The sequence below is a fragment of the Rhea pennata genome, chromosome 4 (genome assembly GCF_028389875.1).
Source record: "Rhea pennata isolate bPtePen1 chromosome 4, bPtePen1.pri, whole genome shotgun sequence".
Lineage (NCBI taxonomy): Eukaryota > Metazoa > Chordata > Aves > Rheiformes > Rheidae > Rhea > Rhea pennata.
In genome coordinates, this window is record NC_084666.1 from 28246802 (window position 1) to 28264088 (window position 17287).

Here is a 17287-nt window from a genome sequence, read left to right on the forward strand (position 1 = left end):
TTATTTCCCTTTGGTAATTACGTGTTGATTCAGGTTTACTGCAGCGTATGTGCCGTGTGAGTCCACACCGCCTTTCAGCCAGGTGTTGCTAAACTACTTAACATCACTCCGGACTGAACTCCAGACCGGGCTTCGACAACGACGCGTGGCGAAAGCCTGAAGCAACGTGGACGGACCACGACCGTGCCCCGCGGCAGGCCCAGCCCTCTCTCGCTGTCCCCTCCGGGCGTGAGAACATGCCCGTCGCCGCCGCCGGCGGGAGCGCTTGCTGCAGGGGCGATCAGCGGAGCACCGCAACTAGATTTAGAGTCAGCATTACGCGAAACGTAGGTAAATCTGAAGTAAAAACGAGTGCCGTTTCCCTGAAGTTAATGATACTGTTCTTGTTTAAACCAAGAATTAATCCTGAATTTCCATTCTTGCTATAGGTGATAAATTTTAAGGAAAATCTTACGAGGTCTGGATTTGTTACAGTGCATTTGCTTTGTTCTCCCATGAGAAATGGCAGAGTTAAAAGTCCCCCGGAAGCGAAGTCTACGCCGAGGGGGCCTGCTCTGGGCCCCGAAACGGGGCGCACTGTCACTAGATTTGCCACACATGCATAAAAATATCTTCCTCCGAACAGACCTGCTCCAGGGGGCGGTTTGGGGAGCGACGCGGGCGGCTAAGGCCGGCGCTGCCCTCGCCCCCGTCACGCTTTGCTGCTCCGCACGGCCAGCGGTGGGGAAACAGGGCCGTCGCCACCGACAGAGCGGGGCCTGCATGACTGGCCAAGCAGCTCCGTGGTTTGAAGCAAAGCCTGGGCTGCACGAAAAGGGAGGTAACACGCGGTAGCGGTCATGCTTTAAGAAGCATAATAAATAAGCCATCCATATTTTTCTGCACACGCAGATCTTTAAACTGTTTAAGTCCAAAGAACCGTTTCAGCTCGGAAAGCCACCAAACGTTGCCCTGCACGACCACGCTGCCTGCGAGCGCGCGCAGCCCGGCCGTGCGCCCGGGTCCCATCCGCTCGCCTAACCCGGCTGACTCGGCCCCCCGGCGCTCTCCTTAACCTCACGACGAGGAAACAAAACCAGGCAGAACAAAGCTCAAGACGGTGCCATTTTGGCAAAGCTAGGGTCCTGGTGATCAAAACCACTGCTTGTATCCCCTGTGTTCAGCTGGATTTTGAGTGATAATTACAGCAAATAGGCGTTCTATCTTTTTTTTCTATGGAGTCACTAACAATTTCTACTGCAATATTGGGAAAGCCTAAAATTTCCCTCTAAGAAATTACTGAGAAACTTGCTACCAGCGGGTGCTGCAGGGGAGCTGAGCAGTCAGGGAGGCCCCTGGGGCGATCCGGGGCTGAGACCGCGATGCTCCCTCCGAGCAGGGCTGCAGCCGCGGCTCCGGAGCCGGAGGGCGGCTGAGTGCGGGGACAGCTCGTCTCGCCCGCCCGCGGCGGCCGCAAGCCCCGGGGCGAAGGCAGAAAGGCCAGGGGTGCAAAGGGGGAGCCCCGGGCGTCGCGCGGCTCCCCGGGGTCCCGTGCCCTCCGGCCCAGGGGGAGGTGGCCACCAAGGCTTCCCGCGGCCCCTCGCTGTCGGAGCAGCAAGGCGAGATGCCACCGCCGAGCGAGAAACGCTACGTGGCAGGGGAGCGGCGGCCGCGGTCAGCAGCCCGCACCCCGGGCGCCCTCCGCCGCGCCCCCGGCAGCCCCCCGCCTCCCGCAGCCCCCCGGCAAGGGCCGCTCCGGCTCCCGCCGGGCCTCGGGGGCCCCCGCGCAGCAGCGGCGCCGCCTCCCGCCGCGGCGCTGCCGCCCGAGACGCCGCCCACGCGGGCGCAGCCCACGCGGGGCGGCCCGGGGACGCGCGCAGCCGGCAGCGCGCAGCCCAGAGGCGCCGCCGCGGCTCGGCGCGGAGCCGGCGGCCGCGGAGCCGCGCAGCGCGCCCATGGCCAGCAGCTCCGCGGAGCCGCCGGGCGGCGGCGGCCCCGACGGCGGCCCCCGCGGGGAGAGCTCCCTGAGCCAGGGCCTGAGCGTGCTGGTGGGGCTGGCGCTGTGCGTGACCATGCTGGGGCTGGGCTGCGCCGTGGAGCTGGGGCAGCTCGGCCAGCAGCTGCGGCGGCCCCTGGGGGTGCTCCTGGCGCTGCTGGGGCAGTTCGTGGCCATGCCGCTGCTCGCCTTCCTCCTGGCGCTCCTCTTCGCCCTGGACGAGGTGGCGGCCGTGGCCGTGCTGCTGTGCGGCTCCTGCCCCGGCGGCAACCTCTCCAACCTCATGTCGCTGCTCGTCGACGGGGACATGAACCTCAGGTAGGCGCCGCGCACCCCGCGCACCCCGCGGCCGCGGGCGAGGATTTGCCCCCCCCCCCCCCGCCCCGTGCCGGGGAGACGCGTCCAGCCTGGAAACCATCCCCCCACCGCCGCTTTCCTTCCCGACCCCCTTCCCCCCCCCCCGAGCAGGCTGCCCGACAGCCGCCCGCTGTCCCCGACAGCCCGCTTCCCCCAAACCTTCCCGCGGCCGCGCCGCGCCGGGGGTCGTTCCTGCAGCGACGGGCGCCCCGAGGTGGAGGGGGGGGGCTGCAGCGCTCGCTCTGCCCCCCGCGGCCGCTGCAGCCCGCGGCGACCCGGCGCCTCTTTCCTTCCACCGCAGCATCATCATGACCGCCTCCTCCACCCTGCTGGCCCTGCTCCTGATGCCCCTGTGCCTCTGGGTCTACAGCCGCCACTGGATCAACACGGCCCTGGTGCGGCTGCTGCCGCTGGGCGCCGTGAGCCTGACGCTGGGCAGCACCCTGCTGCCCATCGGCCTGGGGGTGCTCGTCCGCTACAAGCGCCCCCGCGTCGCCGACCTCCTGGTGAAGGTAGGCGCCGTCCGACGGGGCGGCCGGGCAGGAGCGCCGCGGGGACGCCGGCGGCAGCCCCGTGTGCATTGCGCTTTAGCACAGCGTCCGGGCGCACGCAGCCGGGCTGAGCCGAGCCGTGCCAAGCTGCGCCACGCCGCGCCATGCTGAGCCGGCGGTGCGGGGGGCACCCGGGACGGGGGGCATGGTGTGGGCTTGCGGAGCCTCCCCACGGGTAGATTCCGCTACTTCGGGAGAATACGAGGATTTAAACCCGGGAAGCGGAGGCTCAGAGCAGCGGGGCACCGAGGCGGCACCCCAGTGCCGGCGCGCCGAGGGAGCGCTGTGCTGCGCGGGGGCAGCGGGGAGGCCGCCCCGGCCCCCGACGGGCCTTCCCGGGCTCCCCGCTCAAAGCCGGGCTAGCAACACCGGGCTTCGGCAAGGGGACACTTCCTGAAAACACGCAAACGGATTGGTGTAACTACACGAGGAAAAGCGAGGCACAAGCCCCGGTGCTCTCAGTTTCCCAGCAAGTCACCACAGCTGAGATGTCGAGGGGCGGTTTCAGCCCCTTCTTCTCTCAGGGGGCTCACCCAAATGGCAGCGACGTCCTGGCCGCAGGCTGACCCAGGAAGGGCAGTACAACCAGGTTTTGCCATTTCAACTCACTGTCAAGCCTCTGCTTGCTATGGCTGACGTGCTTTTGCCTGTGCCTCCCTCTGTCCATTGCTAGGTTTCCCTGTGGTCCCTCTTGGTGACTCTGGTGATCCTGTTCATCCTCACGGGCACCATGCTGGGGCCAGAGCTGATGGCACATATTCCTGCGTCTGTCTACGCCATAGCGGTACTGATGCCCCTGGCGGGGTACGCCTTGGGCTACGGCTTGGCCACGGTGTTTGCCCTGCCGCCGCACTGCAGGAGGACAGTGTCCCTCGAAACGGGGTGCCAAAACGTCCAGCTCTGCACTGCCATCCTGAAGCTCACCTTCCCGCCGGAGCTCATCGGCAGCATGTACATGTTCCCCTTGCTTTACGCACTCTTTCAGTCGGCAGAAGCAGGACTCTTTGTGCTGGCGTACAAGATGTACGGGAGGGATAGCTACAAACCGGACGCTCTTGGAGAGGAGGAAGACACAGATATTTCCTACAAGAAACTGAAAGAAGAGGAGGCGGCCGATACTTCGTACGGCACCGTGACCACAGAGGAGCCCAGCTCTGTTGAGGTGGAGCCAGCCCAGACCACGCTTTAGGCAAGAGAGCGAGGCAGCACCCGGGGCGCTTGATGCCAGCGCGGCTTGTGAGCGGGCTCGGGGCTGCGCGCGCGAGCGGGGCAGCGGCTCTGCCCAGCCGCCACCCATTTCCAGCTGCTCCCATTGTGCAAGGTGATGTGTGTTTTACTACCGTGCCAGTCGCATTTCCTCAGCAATGTGTGTGAGCAAAAAATAAAATAAAATTAAGTAAAATAAAATAAAATAAAATAAAATAAAATAAAATAAAATAAAATAAGGGGAAAGAGTCATTGCGACGCAGCCGCTAGCTGCGCGCCTCGGCGCAGCAGAAGGCTGCAGGCCGCGCCGGGACCCGCACGGTTGGTTTCTCAGGGCGCGGGGCGCCCCGTCGGGGGAGGAGGAGGAGGCCCGGCCCGGCCCGGCGCGGCCCGCCCCGCCCCGGGGGTATTTAACACCGCCCCCGGGGGCTGCGCGGGGCCGGCGCCATGGCGGAGGAGGCGATGGAGAGCTACCTGTACGCCGCCTACCACCCCTACTCCTACCGCTACCCGCCGCCCAAGGGCAAGGCGGGCGCGGCGGGCGGCTGGCGGCCGCGGGGCGGCTACTTGCCGGGCTACGGGGACGCGGCGGCGGCGGCGGCCGAGTACTTCGACAACTACCAGCGGGCGCAGCTGAAGGCGATCCTCTCGCAGGTCAACCCCAACCTGACGCCGCGGCTGCGCAAGGCCAACACCAAGGAGGTGGGCGTCCAGGTCAACCCGCGGCAGGACGCCTCGGTGCAGTGCTCCCTCGGGCCCCGCACGCTGCTGCGGCGGCGGCCCGGGCCCGGCGCGGCGCCGCGGCCCCAGGAGCCGGAGCAGGAGCAGGGCAGCCCCGCCACCACCGACACCCGCGCCGTGCGCTTCCCCCGCACCATCGCCGTCTACTCGCCCATGGCCTCCCGCAGACTCACCACCTTCCTCGAGGAGCTGGACGCGGAGCCGGAGCGGCGCCCGCAGGACGAGCCGCCGGCGGCCGTCGGGGAGGCGGCGGCGGCCGTCGAGGAGGAGGCGGCGCTGAGGGAGCAGCGGGAGGCGGCGGCGGCCGCGGTGCGGGCGAGCTGGGAGCAGCCCCCCGCGGAGAGCGGCGCGGAGCCGCTGGGGCAGCGCCCGCCCGCGCCCCCCGCCGCGCCGGGGCCCGCGGCGGCGCCCCCCGAGGGGGCCCGCGAGGAGGAGGCTGCGGCGGCGGGGGGCGGCGGCGCGGCGAGGGCAGAGCCGGCGGCCGCCGCCCCGAAGCGGGAGCCGGCGCAGGGCAAGACCCGCCTGCGCTTCCAGGTGAGGGGCGGCGGCGGGAGCGGGGCCGGGCCGGGCCGCCGCCGCCTCGGCGCGCCGAGTAACGGTTGTCCCGGCAGTTCCTGGAGCAGAAGTACGGCTACTACCACTGCAAGGACTGCAACATCCGCTGGGAGAGCGCGTACGTCTGGTGCGTGCAGGGCACCAACAAGGTAGGTCCCCTGGCGCGGCCCGGCGCGGCGCGGCTCGGCCCGGCCCGGCCCGGCGCGGCGCTGACCGCGGCGCTCCCCCGCAGGTCTATTTCCGGCAGTTCTGCCGGACGTGCCAGAAGTCCTACAACCCGTACCGCGTCGAGGACATCACCTGCCAGGTAAGGGCCGCCCGCGCCGCCCCGCGCCCCGCCGGCGGCCCCCGCGCCCCGCTACCGCCTGCCCCTCTCCCCCAGAGCTGCAAGCAGACGAGGTGCACCTGCCCGGTGAAGATGCGCCACGTGGATCCCAAGAGGCCCCATCGCCAGGATCTCTGCGGGCGGTGCAAAGGCAAACGCCTCTCCTGCGATAGCACATTTAGTTTCAAATATATTATCTGAGTGTGATGTTTTTGTTTAGGGCTCTTCTACAAAACTGCAAGTAGAGCAGATGGTTTTTTTGTTGTTGATGGTTGTTGTTTGAAGGTACTTAGTGAGGTGTAGCTAGAAAATATGTAAATAAAAGTATTGCAAAGCACTCCCAGGTGGGTTTATACCCAAGTCAGAGGGTGTATGTTATAACTTTCATAACAGAGAACCTACTAGTAATGTTTCTCAGTTAGTGATGGTCTTGGCAGCAGTTGACTCAAGACCTCGTAGCGTCTCAGATGGGAAAGGACATCTTTTATTCCTTCTGCCCTTGAACTCATCACATACTTGTAATTCAGCCCCTTGAACTGTCAGCTGGCTTCTACAATATGAAGTAGAACATCATTCTTGAACAAAATGTCTAATATTCACTTATTATGCACATTGATATTCCATTTAGGAAGTTTCCTTCACCTGTTCTTCATCACAGTAATATGATTAAGAGACACCATATAAAAACTAGGTCACTTCTACTGGTACTGCTAGTCTGCCCTTAGCTGTGATCATATTCTTGTTTGGTGGGCTAGAGCTGAAAGCTTGTGGTTGTCTCAGTATGTTTTTAGGGAGTTATCACAAACTGCTGGGAAGGGAGACACTGATGTGATGGTTTTTGGTAAATGAATCTTACTTCCACGAGGTTGTCAAGAGAAGTGACATGACAATGATGGGCACGATCTTGCATCTGTCTAGCTTTCTCCTAAGTTGTAATGCTTAGTGCATTATCTGCAGCTAAGTGGCTTACACTTGAAGAGTTTGGTCTAGTTATGGTCTAGCTCTGATGTAGCCCATCATAGGGGAATAACTAAATTTAGATACTCTTCTGGGATTGGATTTGCTACCAGGATTTTTTTCTTGTGTTCCACTGTAGTGGCAGAACCAGCATTAATTCCCAGTGAATGTGTCCAAAAGCTATCTTTGCTGTGAACTGTAACACTCCATGCAGGGATTAGCAAATATTGGCAAACTGTTACAAGCTGACTCTGGGACTACAGAATTGCCAAATGAAACATTCTGTAGTATGTAAAAACCTACATCCCACTAGGCTACCTTGTAGCTAAGAAGTATGGTAAACTTACAGCAAACATACTTTTTTTCTGAGGATGTTAATAAAGCTGTTAATTTTGAGTATTACACTGCACTAAGCTTTTTGGAGAACTCTTTTAAGCTGACTTCCCTTAGGAAGGACAGATTTCTTTCTGTCTATAACAAACTGAGTGCTCTCAAGCTAGCTAGGTCTAGGCATCTGTTAAACAGAATAGCTAAACACAGCATGAAATCAAACCGCTTCCCCTTCACCGTAGTAAAGCACAGCTCACTGCCTGGTGACCCTCCTCTGTAAAAGGAAGCTATTGTATGGCAGGGCAGGCAAAAGCTGTCGTTGCTGTCAAGAAGTGGCTATTAGAGGGCATTAATTCTATAGCTGATGCATAACTTGTCATGTTATGGATTCCTGCCTTAACATGCCTCTATTACTGTGTTAATTAAAGTTTAATGCTTCAACACCAATTTATTGCTAAAGTTATTGTTGCTCTACTAACCGCTGCAGCAGCGAGATGCATTTTGGGAACATGTAGCAGACCCAGAACCCTCAGAGCATAGGAACTGTCTTATTTCATACTGGCACCTGAAGTTTTCCTCTGTATCAGAGTAAAAGGGAACTCCCTAGGTTTACAAGCTCATTCAAAGCAAGGGCTCCCACAGTAAGTTCCACCCAACTTGAAAGATTAGTTGTATCTCTTCCTTCTCCTGGGTGCCCCTGCTGCTCCCCAGTGTAATCACCATAAGGATGTTACGGTCTCTGTCATTCACTTAAGATTTTTCTTGTTTGCCTTCCAGATTCTAAAAAGCTGTAGTCTTCTGGAATAGTTGAGATCAGTCTGTTCACCTGGGTAATGAGTTTGAGAAGAACTTAAGCTTTGCGACATAACAGTATGAAGTCCTGTGGCAACTAGTAAAAATAGGTGCAGTTCACCACTTCTTGGTACAGATAGCCTTAGAGCAATGCTTTGGGGGAAATAATACGCTGTGAATACACTGATCCTCAGGCAGTTACCATTGGTAATAGCCTGCAGTGAAATTAGTACATCTTTGAACAGTCACCCACACCAACTATGGTCAAAGCAACTGCTGCTTCTGCTCCATCAGATGTGTTACAGCAGCAAGTTTAAGCAGTTGATTAAGGCTTCAAATAATAGCTGTGAGGAGCTAAGAGCCGTCAGCCCCTTCTTCAGCTACTGCAGTGTCCTTGAGGCAGCGACAGGGAGAACAGCGGTGTTAAACTCGCTCAAAGGACAAGTCTCTAGGCAGCACCTGGCTTCCTTGGGCAGCCTGTCCAGACCCCCTCCAGCAGGGCCTCTGGGCTTGCTCTTAACCCTAAATTGGCCCAAACTATGGGCCAATGCTGAGGATGAGAACCTGATTTGTGCCCTGCGTGAGAAATTCCTCACAGGACAGCTCTCCTGGTGGTGCACTTGCCTTCCTGTAGCAGCTGTTTTCCAGACCAGCTGCAGCAGCACCTCCAGGCTTTTTCTTTCTCTTATCCCTAACACTTCTGCCATTTTTCAGGCCACTGCTGGGACTAAGATGCCCATTGGTGGCCCAGAGGACAAAGTCCTCACAGGACAGGTCCCCTTGGTTCCAGACCCACTGCAGTGGTGCCTCCAGGCTTTCTCCCCCCCCCCCCAACCATAACCCCCCCCTTCCCGAGGCAGAGAGGCCCAGTGGGGCATTTTTGCCTCAGTTTCCTGTCTGCAGCATTATTGGAGTTCACAGCCCAAGCACTGGCCTGAGAAATGGTTTAGGGTTAGGATGAGGTTTAGCATCAGGGTTGGGAGAAAGCCTGGAGGTGCTGCTGCAGCAGGTCTGGAAAGGGGCTGCCAGGAGAGCTGTTCTGCGAGGAGTTTCTCAGCTGCAGCAGATAGGGGGTCCAGGCCCTGTGAGTGAGGGAGTGCTAAGGGATGGCCCTTCGCATGCAGACAGTTCGGCAGTAGCTCTACCTGTCACTCTTACATAAACGTGTTCTGGATGTTTACTGCTTGATGCTGAAGTACCACTCTGCGTCCTTTTCCACTTTACTGCTCTGCTGTGTCCTGGAGAGCATACAGCATGCGTCAGAGGCTTCAGCAGACAGGAGAAAAGCTCACCAAGGCATACGTGATTACGCAAAGCAGAAAGGAACAGTCTCCATGCTGCCCTTTCTCCAAAGATAACTTGCGAACTTGCCATTTACTGCTATCTCTCGAAGATTTTTTTTTTTGTTAGCTCAATGTTGTATGCAGTACTGCTGCATTTTCAGTTGTTTTTAGATATAGCCTTTATCATAGCTTTAGGTTTGGCATATACCTGTCATCCAACAGCTCGTGTAGTAACTGTTTTTGAGAAGTGGCTATAGGGCCAGTCAGCAAAAAGAACTGCAATCAAACTGGCTTACTGCTTTCTTGTTACAGTGTTAGTAGCAAAGGAGAGGGCTCTTTTCAGACAGAACGAGCTGTGAAATTGTTCTTTTGTAGAAGCTGAAGCAAGCAGAAATACGTAGACAGTAAGCTAACATAGGGCAGATCCCACACTCTACTCATTATAAATGGAGGAAGATGCATAATTAATACAGAATGAAATACATAGATTTAGGTTTGAAAGTTACATGGCATATCCTTTAACAGCTTCAGAAGATGTCTAGGAAAATGCCATTGCATTGCCAGGATATAGGAAAAAGTCATTAATTAAGATCTGTCAGCCCACTATTGTCAATGCTTAGCTGAACATACTAAATTATTAAAACATACTATATATACTTGTTGCTTGTAAAATACACAAGATGACAGATAAAATGTCTTTTATTTTTACAAAAAAAAGCTGATAAAAGATGATGTAAATAAAAGTGTAATGCACCACTAAATAAAACTACTTATCCCCAGTAAATACTTATTAAATAATTAAGAACACCATCTACAGTACCACAAACCATCAAAATAATTCAATTTTATCGGGGTCAGGAAAAAAAATACAGTGATTATGGATGTGCCTTGACCAGTTACAGAGCTTGTTAAGATAACACAACTACTGTCAGCAGTCCAACAGCGTGCACAGTGCCTTCAATTAATGCATTTCAACATAATTACATTTCTAGTGGAGTCCAATTCTCCCAAAAAGGCAGAGCTAAGAATTTCAATTCTACATTCTAAACTCTGGAATTAGAGCCCATTAAAAAAATCACAGTGGGTAAGAAATGTATATAAAAATACTGGGTGTTCCTTTCAAATCACAGGAATCATGGGACTACGTTCTATTTTTTTTTCTTTTTCTTTCTTTTTTAATACAAAATGTTATTGGTTTCAACAGAATCCAGTTCATTTTTATGCTACAGACTTTGACACTGAGCTATGAGTATATTGCCTGTTTGCATGTTTTGGTAGTCGTTCTTGTATACAGTCCCAGTTCCTTCGGCTTGACTTGAGTCATGAAGATGCATGTTTGTGCATTCAAACTCTTCGCTTGAACCCTGCAGACTACTTAGGCTGCAAGTTATGCACGTGACTACCAACAGGGAGACTCCCCCTTCCCTCATAGCTTTATACACCTACTCTTATAACAGTGCATTGCACAAATGTACAAGAAAAATACTGGTTTTGCACTATACAGTTTCTAGAATATATACAGAATAAAATAAGTTAACTTCTTTCTTCTAATGAGAATTGCTGATGGGCAGCATATATCTTTAATATACATTTTAAAGTCTCTGCAGGCAGCTACTTTTTGGTTAGTTGTTATCAATATTTGTAACATAAGCACTGATCAGAGAACTGAGCAGCATTCCAATAAAGTTAACATATATTATTTCTTTTAGAAACACTGGTAAATCCCAGTTTAAAATATTATTAAATGTCCTAACATTTACACACTATGAGGATTAGATCTAATAAAATAAAATTTCTTCAAAAATAATCTTGCAGCTCTTTTAAGCGTGCTCTGAGACCTTATTTAACAATCATCCATACCATCAAAAAGCAACTGTCACATAGCCATACATTCTAACTCACATACATCATTTCCTCATTGCAGACAAAAGAAAGCAAATAAAATGTTGAGAAGTCAATGGTTTTCGCAGTCATAAGTCATTCTACTCATTTTTGACTGCACATTCTTCATGACATTTCAAAGTGTCTCATTAGCTATTAGCTGATTATATTTACTACTGCTGGAAAGCCAGGAAGCCTTGCAGGTCTTCAGCCAAAATAAAGCAGCCGTGATTTTAGCCTCATCTCACCTGCTTTATATTGATTCAACCTTTAGAGGCTGTTACTGCAAACACCATTTACTGTTCTGTTACAACTGAAAATAATGCAAATGTATGCATTACATTTAAGCCCTTTTCCTTTCATGTAGTTTATATATATATATATTCCGATAAAAAAAAAGATAAATACTACTGCCTGTACAGCTACTGTGTAGAAAGAGCAGTCAAGTAAGATGTTAACTTCAATTTTCAGATTTCTGCTTCTGATGAAATAATTTCTTGCTGTGATGAAACCGTGCATTGGTCATCGGGGTTACTAGAGGAATGATTCCCCCACCTCCCCTTTTCTTTTAATGAAAGGTGCTCAATAACAGTCTGAAGCATCTTCAACATCAAGTTCTTCTCTAAATAACAACTGTTCAGAATCCAGTGCTCACAAGATTTACTCCTGGTTTGATTTTCCCTAGAAGCTGATAAGATTGCACCATGCGTAGAGACTCTCGAATTTCTAGATTAAGTTCCATCAGCTTTGAGCTAGCCTCAGACATATCTTGGTTGGAGCCTACTATGGCAAAGCTACCAGTCTGACCAAGCGTCTGATGACGAAAATATATGTGCAGCAGTGTTTGAATTGGGTCATCTTCAGAACTGCCAAAGATGTCATTGGGCCAAATAGACCTGAAAGCACATAATTTTGATTTAAATACTTATTTTTAAAAATATGCTTGTTTTTTAAACAGACATTTAAATAGAAGACAAGAGAAATGCCAGAGAACTTTTTTTTCTGTAGAGTCCTGATGGTTAAACGGTATAATTTTCTCAAAGATAAGTTCTAAAAATTAAGCATTATTGAAATTGCAAAATGCATATGAAAAAGCAGTAATCAAGTAACTGTGCTTGTCCTTTTCAGTAAGGACATCTAGCAAGAGTTTTAAAAAAAACTGGAACCATGCCTATCTTTAAATTAAAAAGGCCCATTAGCAAACTGAGTTCAAGTCTGAAAGCATAATCCTTACACAGTTACCTGAAAGCCTTGACCTGTGCTACAGCTGACACAAACTCTTTGCTTCTCAGGGTTTCAATGAGAGAGTGAATAGCTGTTTCTGTGCTAGCTTGGGAAGCCTCTGCAATCTCAATTTCTTCGATACCACTGTCAGAGGCAGACTCAGCTTCTTTCAGACAATTCTCCAAAACAGCAAGTTCTTCAGACATATTTATAACCTAAAACAAATAGTAACAGTGAGCTTCTCTAGTTAAATCTTTGGCCAAATTAACTTTTAGCAGAATAGACACTTTAACATTTTTTCTTCTTCCTACAATCATAAATGAGAGACAGAAAAAGTACATCATGCTTCAGCTCCTAAAGTACACAGTTTAATGGCCACGTATGCATGCTAAGTATTTGGGCTTTCCTCTGATGAAGTTGCACTCAGTCCTTTCTAATCAGTTCTTTTAAAATTTGTTTCAAAAAAAACATAATAATTTTCTCCCCATATCACTTGCAATGATAAAATCAACAAAAGAGTTAAACACTTAGGAAAGTAAGCAAAAATGGTGCTATTACAAACATAGTCTGAATATGAAGAAAAAAACTGTAACAGAAGTTCAGTAACCCAGCAGAATAACTGCTGTGCAGTCTGTGTATACAATACTGTCTTCTGCTTCAGGTATAGTGTATGAGTAAGAGACAGGGCCATCACACAGAGTACGATTCTACAGCTAACATGGTGACTTAGGCAAGAAATGGGACTGGTGTGATGCCTACCTTCCATAACGTTCTCCATGCAGAAATTAATTTGTTTATTTGCAGCTTTTACAAATATCTGTCAATCCAAGTGAGGAACGTGCATCATTTTTTTCCTAAGTTACTCAGAAATTAAAGAATTCCTCTCCTCTTTACTGTTTTTCTTCCTACTGTGTCAAGCAACGCAAGGCATGTATTTTTCTGCTACCTCTAGTTACTGCCTTACAGTCCTGGAGGGGAGTTTTCAGAAGATATATTCGTAGCTTAGCTCATTCAGACTGATTTTATTGACATCGTATACGTGCTATGTGTGCATAGCTGAATAACAGATTTTTTTTAATAAAGTCAGTACAACTAAAAATCAGGCACAAGATGTCTATGATGCACTATGAACTAAACTTTAATTGAGGGCTAAGGTTGCAGTGTAATTGAATGGGGGCTGAAATGATTTATAGTTATATAATCAGTTTGTAGTAAGTTACTCTGTTCATAATAGGAAGCACTGGGGAGATGGAAAGGGGATTCATCACAGAATTCTGCTGATTAGAGCTGATGCACCTTGATTGTAGCTTGATTAGAATACACCAAGAGTCCTGCTGAAATATTTAAAATTCTCAACACTGGATTCCTGCATTCCTGCCTATTTAAGAGCTTTCAAGTAGTACAAGAATCAACACAGATAATTAAATGTCTGAGAAAATTCTTGCAAGTTTTGCTTAAATTTTTTATTAATTGCTTACAAAAACAGCTAATACCCTCCTTCAGGTTCTAAAAAGATGTCCCACTGATTAAAATGTTACCAAAATGTATTTTAAATTGTTTTGCTTTAAAATGTCAACAATAAGTGGCTAAACAGCATGATTTCCTTTACCTCTGCTTCTTTTCTGATTGTGTTTACTTGGCTGATAAGTTTGCAATAGGCTTGGAAGAGAAGTAGCAACTGGAAGTGCAACTTGTATAGCCTCCGACACAACTCCAGCTCCTACAAATGTAAACAGCAATATTATGTTCAGAAAATGCAAAACATCTACTATGCATGACCAGAGACAATAAATTATAGACAACTTCAGTATAGAATGTGCAAAATTAATAGTAGTTATTTGCTTACTGATGAAAATGCCAAAAAGGCTTACAAGCTAAGATAGCAAGAAGCTACAGAAAAGCAGATGAAAGCTTTCTTCTTACATCTCCTGATTTATAAGTAGCCTTGCTGTCTCACAGGTTAAACATTTACTTTTAATAAGAAGTTATATTTCCAGCAAGGAAAAAATGATTCAAATGGCATTTTAAAATGTCATGTTCTAAACCAGAATATGAAATTATTATTCTTATTGTTCATATTTTAGTATTTTAAATTCAGTATCCTGATACCCAATATAAGCAGTTGAGGTGTGTAAGTACAGATTCTTTCATAGCTATTAATACAAATATGTAAGCACAGTATATATAACCTGGCCTTTAGCTTGCAACTGTCTGATAGGATAAGAGCACAGTAATTTCATTATTAGGCATAAAAATAATGCTTCCTTTATAAAAGCTAGTTGTGATTTTATTTTAGAAAATACCACACAACATATTCTTAAAGGAATGAAACAGCCATATTAACTTATGAAATGTTTTGCTTGTGCTTTTATGCATGTAAGGCTAGTCAAAGTGAGGACAATGTTAATACTGCTTTACATACAGACATAAAATCTAATGTGAATGGAATAATCCTCTATAAACTTCTAACTGTAGGACCTATTATCTACAAGTACCAGCAGTTCAATAGGTTAGATTATGCAAAATTGAAGCACACAATATTGTTTTAATAGTCAATTACAAGACGTCATTATGTCACAAATGGACAAGAGACAGATGGAGACCAGTTTCTTGACTAGCACAGTTAAGTATTTGATAAATTAAGAACCATCACTTACTGCTAGAATTTCCATTTGCTAAGCAAGCAGATGAGCAGGTCACAAAAATACAAAGAAAGAAAAAAAGATCAAGAATTAGTGTAGGAAATCACTTTAATTAGGATCCCAGGTAAAACAGAGTAAGAAATACAAATAACATGCTCCAAAGAGTGGAAACAAGTAACAGATTGAATTTGAAGTAAAATTACTATGCACTTGCTGCTATAACTAACAACAGATAACATCAGCTTTGCTGTCTCACAGCATGAGTAACATACTTCACCTTACAATCCTTCCTGGTCTTTACACATTCTTAATTAAATGCACAGTCTTAATTAAAGGTATGCAAATTCAAGAAATCAAAAAAAAAAAAAAAAAAAAGAAAAGAAAAGAAAAGTCAAGTCTGAACATCTATAAAATGCTTCTTGCTTATTCTGTAGCATTACAGTTTAAGCAAAAATTTGCTGAAACTTTAAATTTTTAGAATTTGAGACGTAATATGCTTAGGAGAGAGGGGCAGGAAGAGAAAATGTCAGAAAACGTATTCTTTAGGCTTGGGGCAGGAACTTAACTTTTGTGTTTGGTACAGTGCTGAACATATTGATGGTATTCAAGCAAGTACAAAAGTCATAATCAGCACATGAAGAATGACATAGTCAATGTCGGATCCCAACAGACAAAAGCAGTTAAGATTTATTAAGCTCATAGTTATAGACTGTGTGCTTAATAGACTATAAACTGCATAGTTTTGCTATCATACACATAGCATAACTATCAAATAAGTAGTTGCATCTGATGCACAGAACACTTTGAAGAGATATGAGCTTGAACTGCCAAAGTCGATGAGAATTTTATGATGGATTTCAGCAGAGCACTGAATCAAGTACTTTGAGGAATAGCAGAGCACAAGTCTCAGTGTTCTGTAACTCAAATCTCATTATCACTATAAGTAAAAAACCAACCAACCAAACAAACAAACAAAAAAAAAAAAACCAAAAAAACCCAACACTTTTAGGATAGTTATTCCAAATATTTAGAGAAGTTTTCTTTTAAAAATGGTTTTATGCAGCTTCAGTGACTTTCACATATTTGCTCACTTCACAAATAATCTGATTTTTCTAACTGCCAGTGCTGTATACACAGCCTAACCAGAGAGTCCAGATGCATTCTTTCAGGCTTGCATGTTACCACTAATAGTAAAAAGCCAGTAATTAGATTTACTTGCAAGTCTGCTGGTGATGCATGAGCCAGAATAGAATCTCACTATTCCTTAGCTGTATTTACTGCAGTGCTTAAAATTTTTAAGAAAATCTTATTTGTGTTAGTGAATGAAGAATATCTGTTAAAGAGAGCAGCCCCATTTTTCTGAGCAAAACATGACTTACAAATTTTAAGCATTAACTGGTTGATTGAATATGCTTATCAACCCCACACTTCATTTCCAAGGAATTTGGAAACAACGATCTTATATTTTGTAACTTCTATTTCTCCTATAATCCACTATACCCCCCTACAAATAAATTCAGAACTTTCATAAAATGTATATATTTATGAAGCAGGATAGCAAGACTGTTTCCCAAATGAACAGATAGTATACATTAAAGTGATTTTAACTGAATCTGCAATGCAAGGTTCACATTAAGAAAAATTTGCCAGCATTGAATAGCCTTGCAGACCAGGATTGAAAGCCAAAGTCAAAGCGGGTCCTCCCAAATAATCAATGTGAACAGGTCACAACTCCTTTTTAGAGGATATCTTCAAACTCTGCAGAATTGTGGAGGAATAGACAGAACTGCCTGAATCCTGCATTCTCCTCTGCCAGCCTTGCTCTGCCTATGCAAGTTAAATGAAAGGCTCAGTGTGGCTCTCCCTTCATTTCTCAGTTTATCTAGCTATACTACAGGAATAGTAATATTTACCTTCATGGTTATGTTACGGTTGTTTCTTAGTGTATATAAACAACATTGTGAATAAATACATAAATGTTGTTTTATTAATATATAGCATGTTTACTATACTGCAGTAGTATTTGTTATATATTTCTAAACATGTGCCAGTCAATCTATGAAGATGTACAGCAAGCATAAAATGTGTTCACTGAAGAAAAGGAATAGAATTCCCCCTTTTCCAGGTTAGGTTTGGGATGTGGTTCTTTGATGCTCAGGATTCAGGTCTGTTCTATTTAACACAACACATCTTACTTCAATAATTTGGAGATAAGTCTTCTGTGCTCAGTAGTATCAAGGTATAATGTATTTACCAATGAATAGGCAAGATCAAACTTTTAAGACCTTTGTGCATGAGTATCAGAAATAGAGATACAAAATATATATATATTTTTTTCTTTTTAAATGCTTTTCTCAAAATGTCATTGTGAAAATGTGCATTAGTCTGCTGTGTGTGATTCTACTGTCTTACATCTTTCGCTGTTCCTATTACAAGACTCTAGATTCACGTCCCTGTATCAACTATGG

The 17287-nt window shown here is 47.9% G+C and overlaps 3 protein-coding genes across 17 annotated transcripts in view; 2 read left to right on the forward strand and 1 right to left on the reverse strand.

Moving 5' to 3' along the window:
* The first annotated feature begins 501 nt into the window (after positions 1 to 501).
* On the forward strand, positions 502 to 4251 carry SLC10A4 (solute carrier family 10 member 4). Its single transcript, XM_062574521.1, has 4 exons — positions 502 to 820; positions 1972 to 2293; positions 2634 to 2844; positions 3557 to 4251. The coding sequence occupies exons 1-4, from the start codon at positions 502 to 504 to the stop codon at positions 4070 to 4072; spliced, it is 1368 nt and encodes a 455-aa protein (XP_062430505.1). The 3' UTR covers positions 4073 to 4251.
* Positions 4252 to 4521: 270 nt separating this feature from the next.
* ZAR1 (zygote arrest 1) lies at positions 4522 to 5911 on the forward strand. The gene is made up of 4 exons (XM_062574668.1): positions 4522 to 5364; positions 5442 to 5534; positions 5618 to 5692; positions 5768 to 5911. The coding sequence occupies exons 1-4, from the start codon at positions 4537 to 4539 to the stop codon at positions 5909 to 5911; spliced, it is 1140 nt and encodes a 379-aa protein (XP_062430652.1). The 5' UTR covers positions 4522 to 4536.
* A 3842-nt stretch (positions 5912 to 9753) lies between these two features.
* Positions 9754 to 17287, reverse strand: part of FRYL (FRY like transcription coactivator) — a 182935-nt gene continuing 175401 nt past the window's right edge. For 13 of the 15 annotated variants that reach the window (XM_062575536.1, XM_062575538.1, XM_062575537.1 and 10 more), the window contains 4 exons: positions 14835 to 14852; positions 13787 to 13897; positions 12196 to 12392; positions 9754 to 11849 (listed from right to left, as the gene is read on the reverse strand). In XM_062575536.1, the coding sequence (XP_062431520.1) occupies positions 11591 to 11849; positions 12196 to 12392; positions 13787 to 13897; positions 14835 to 14852 (585 nt within the window). In that variant the 3' untranslated portion in view covers positions 9754 to 11590. The remainder of the gene's footprint in view (positions 11850 to 12195; positions 12393 to 13786; positions 13898 to 14834; positions 14853 to 17287) is intronic. The other 2 variants (XM_062575535.1, XM_062575531.1) reach the window with 1 other exon arrangement.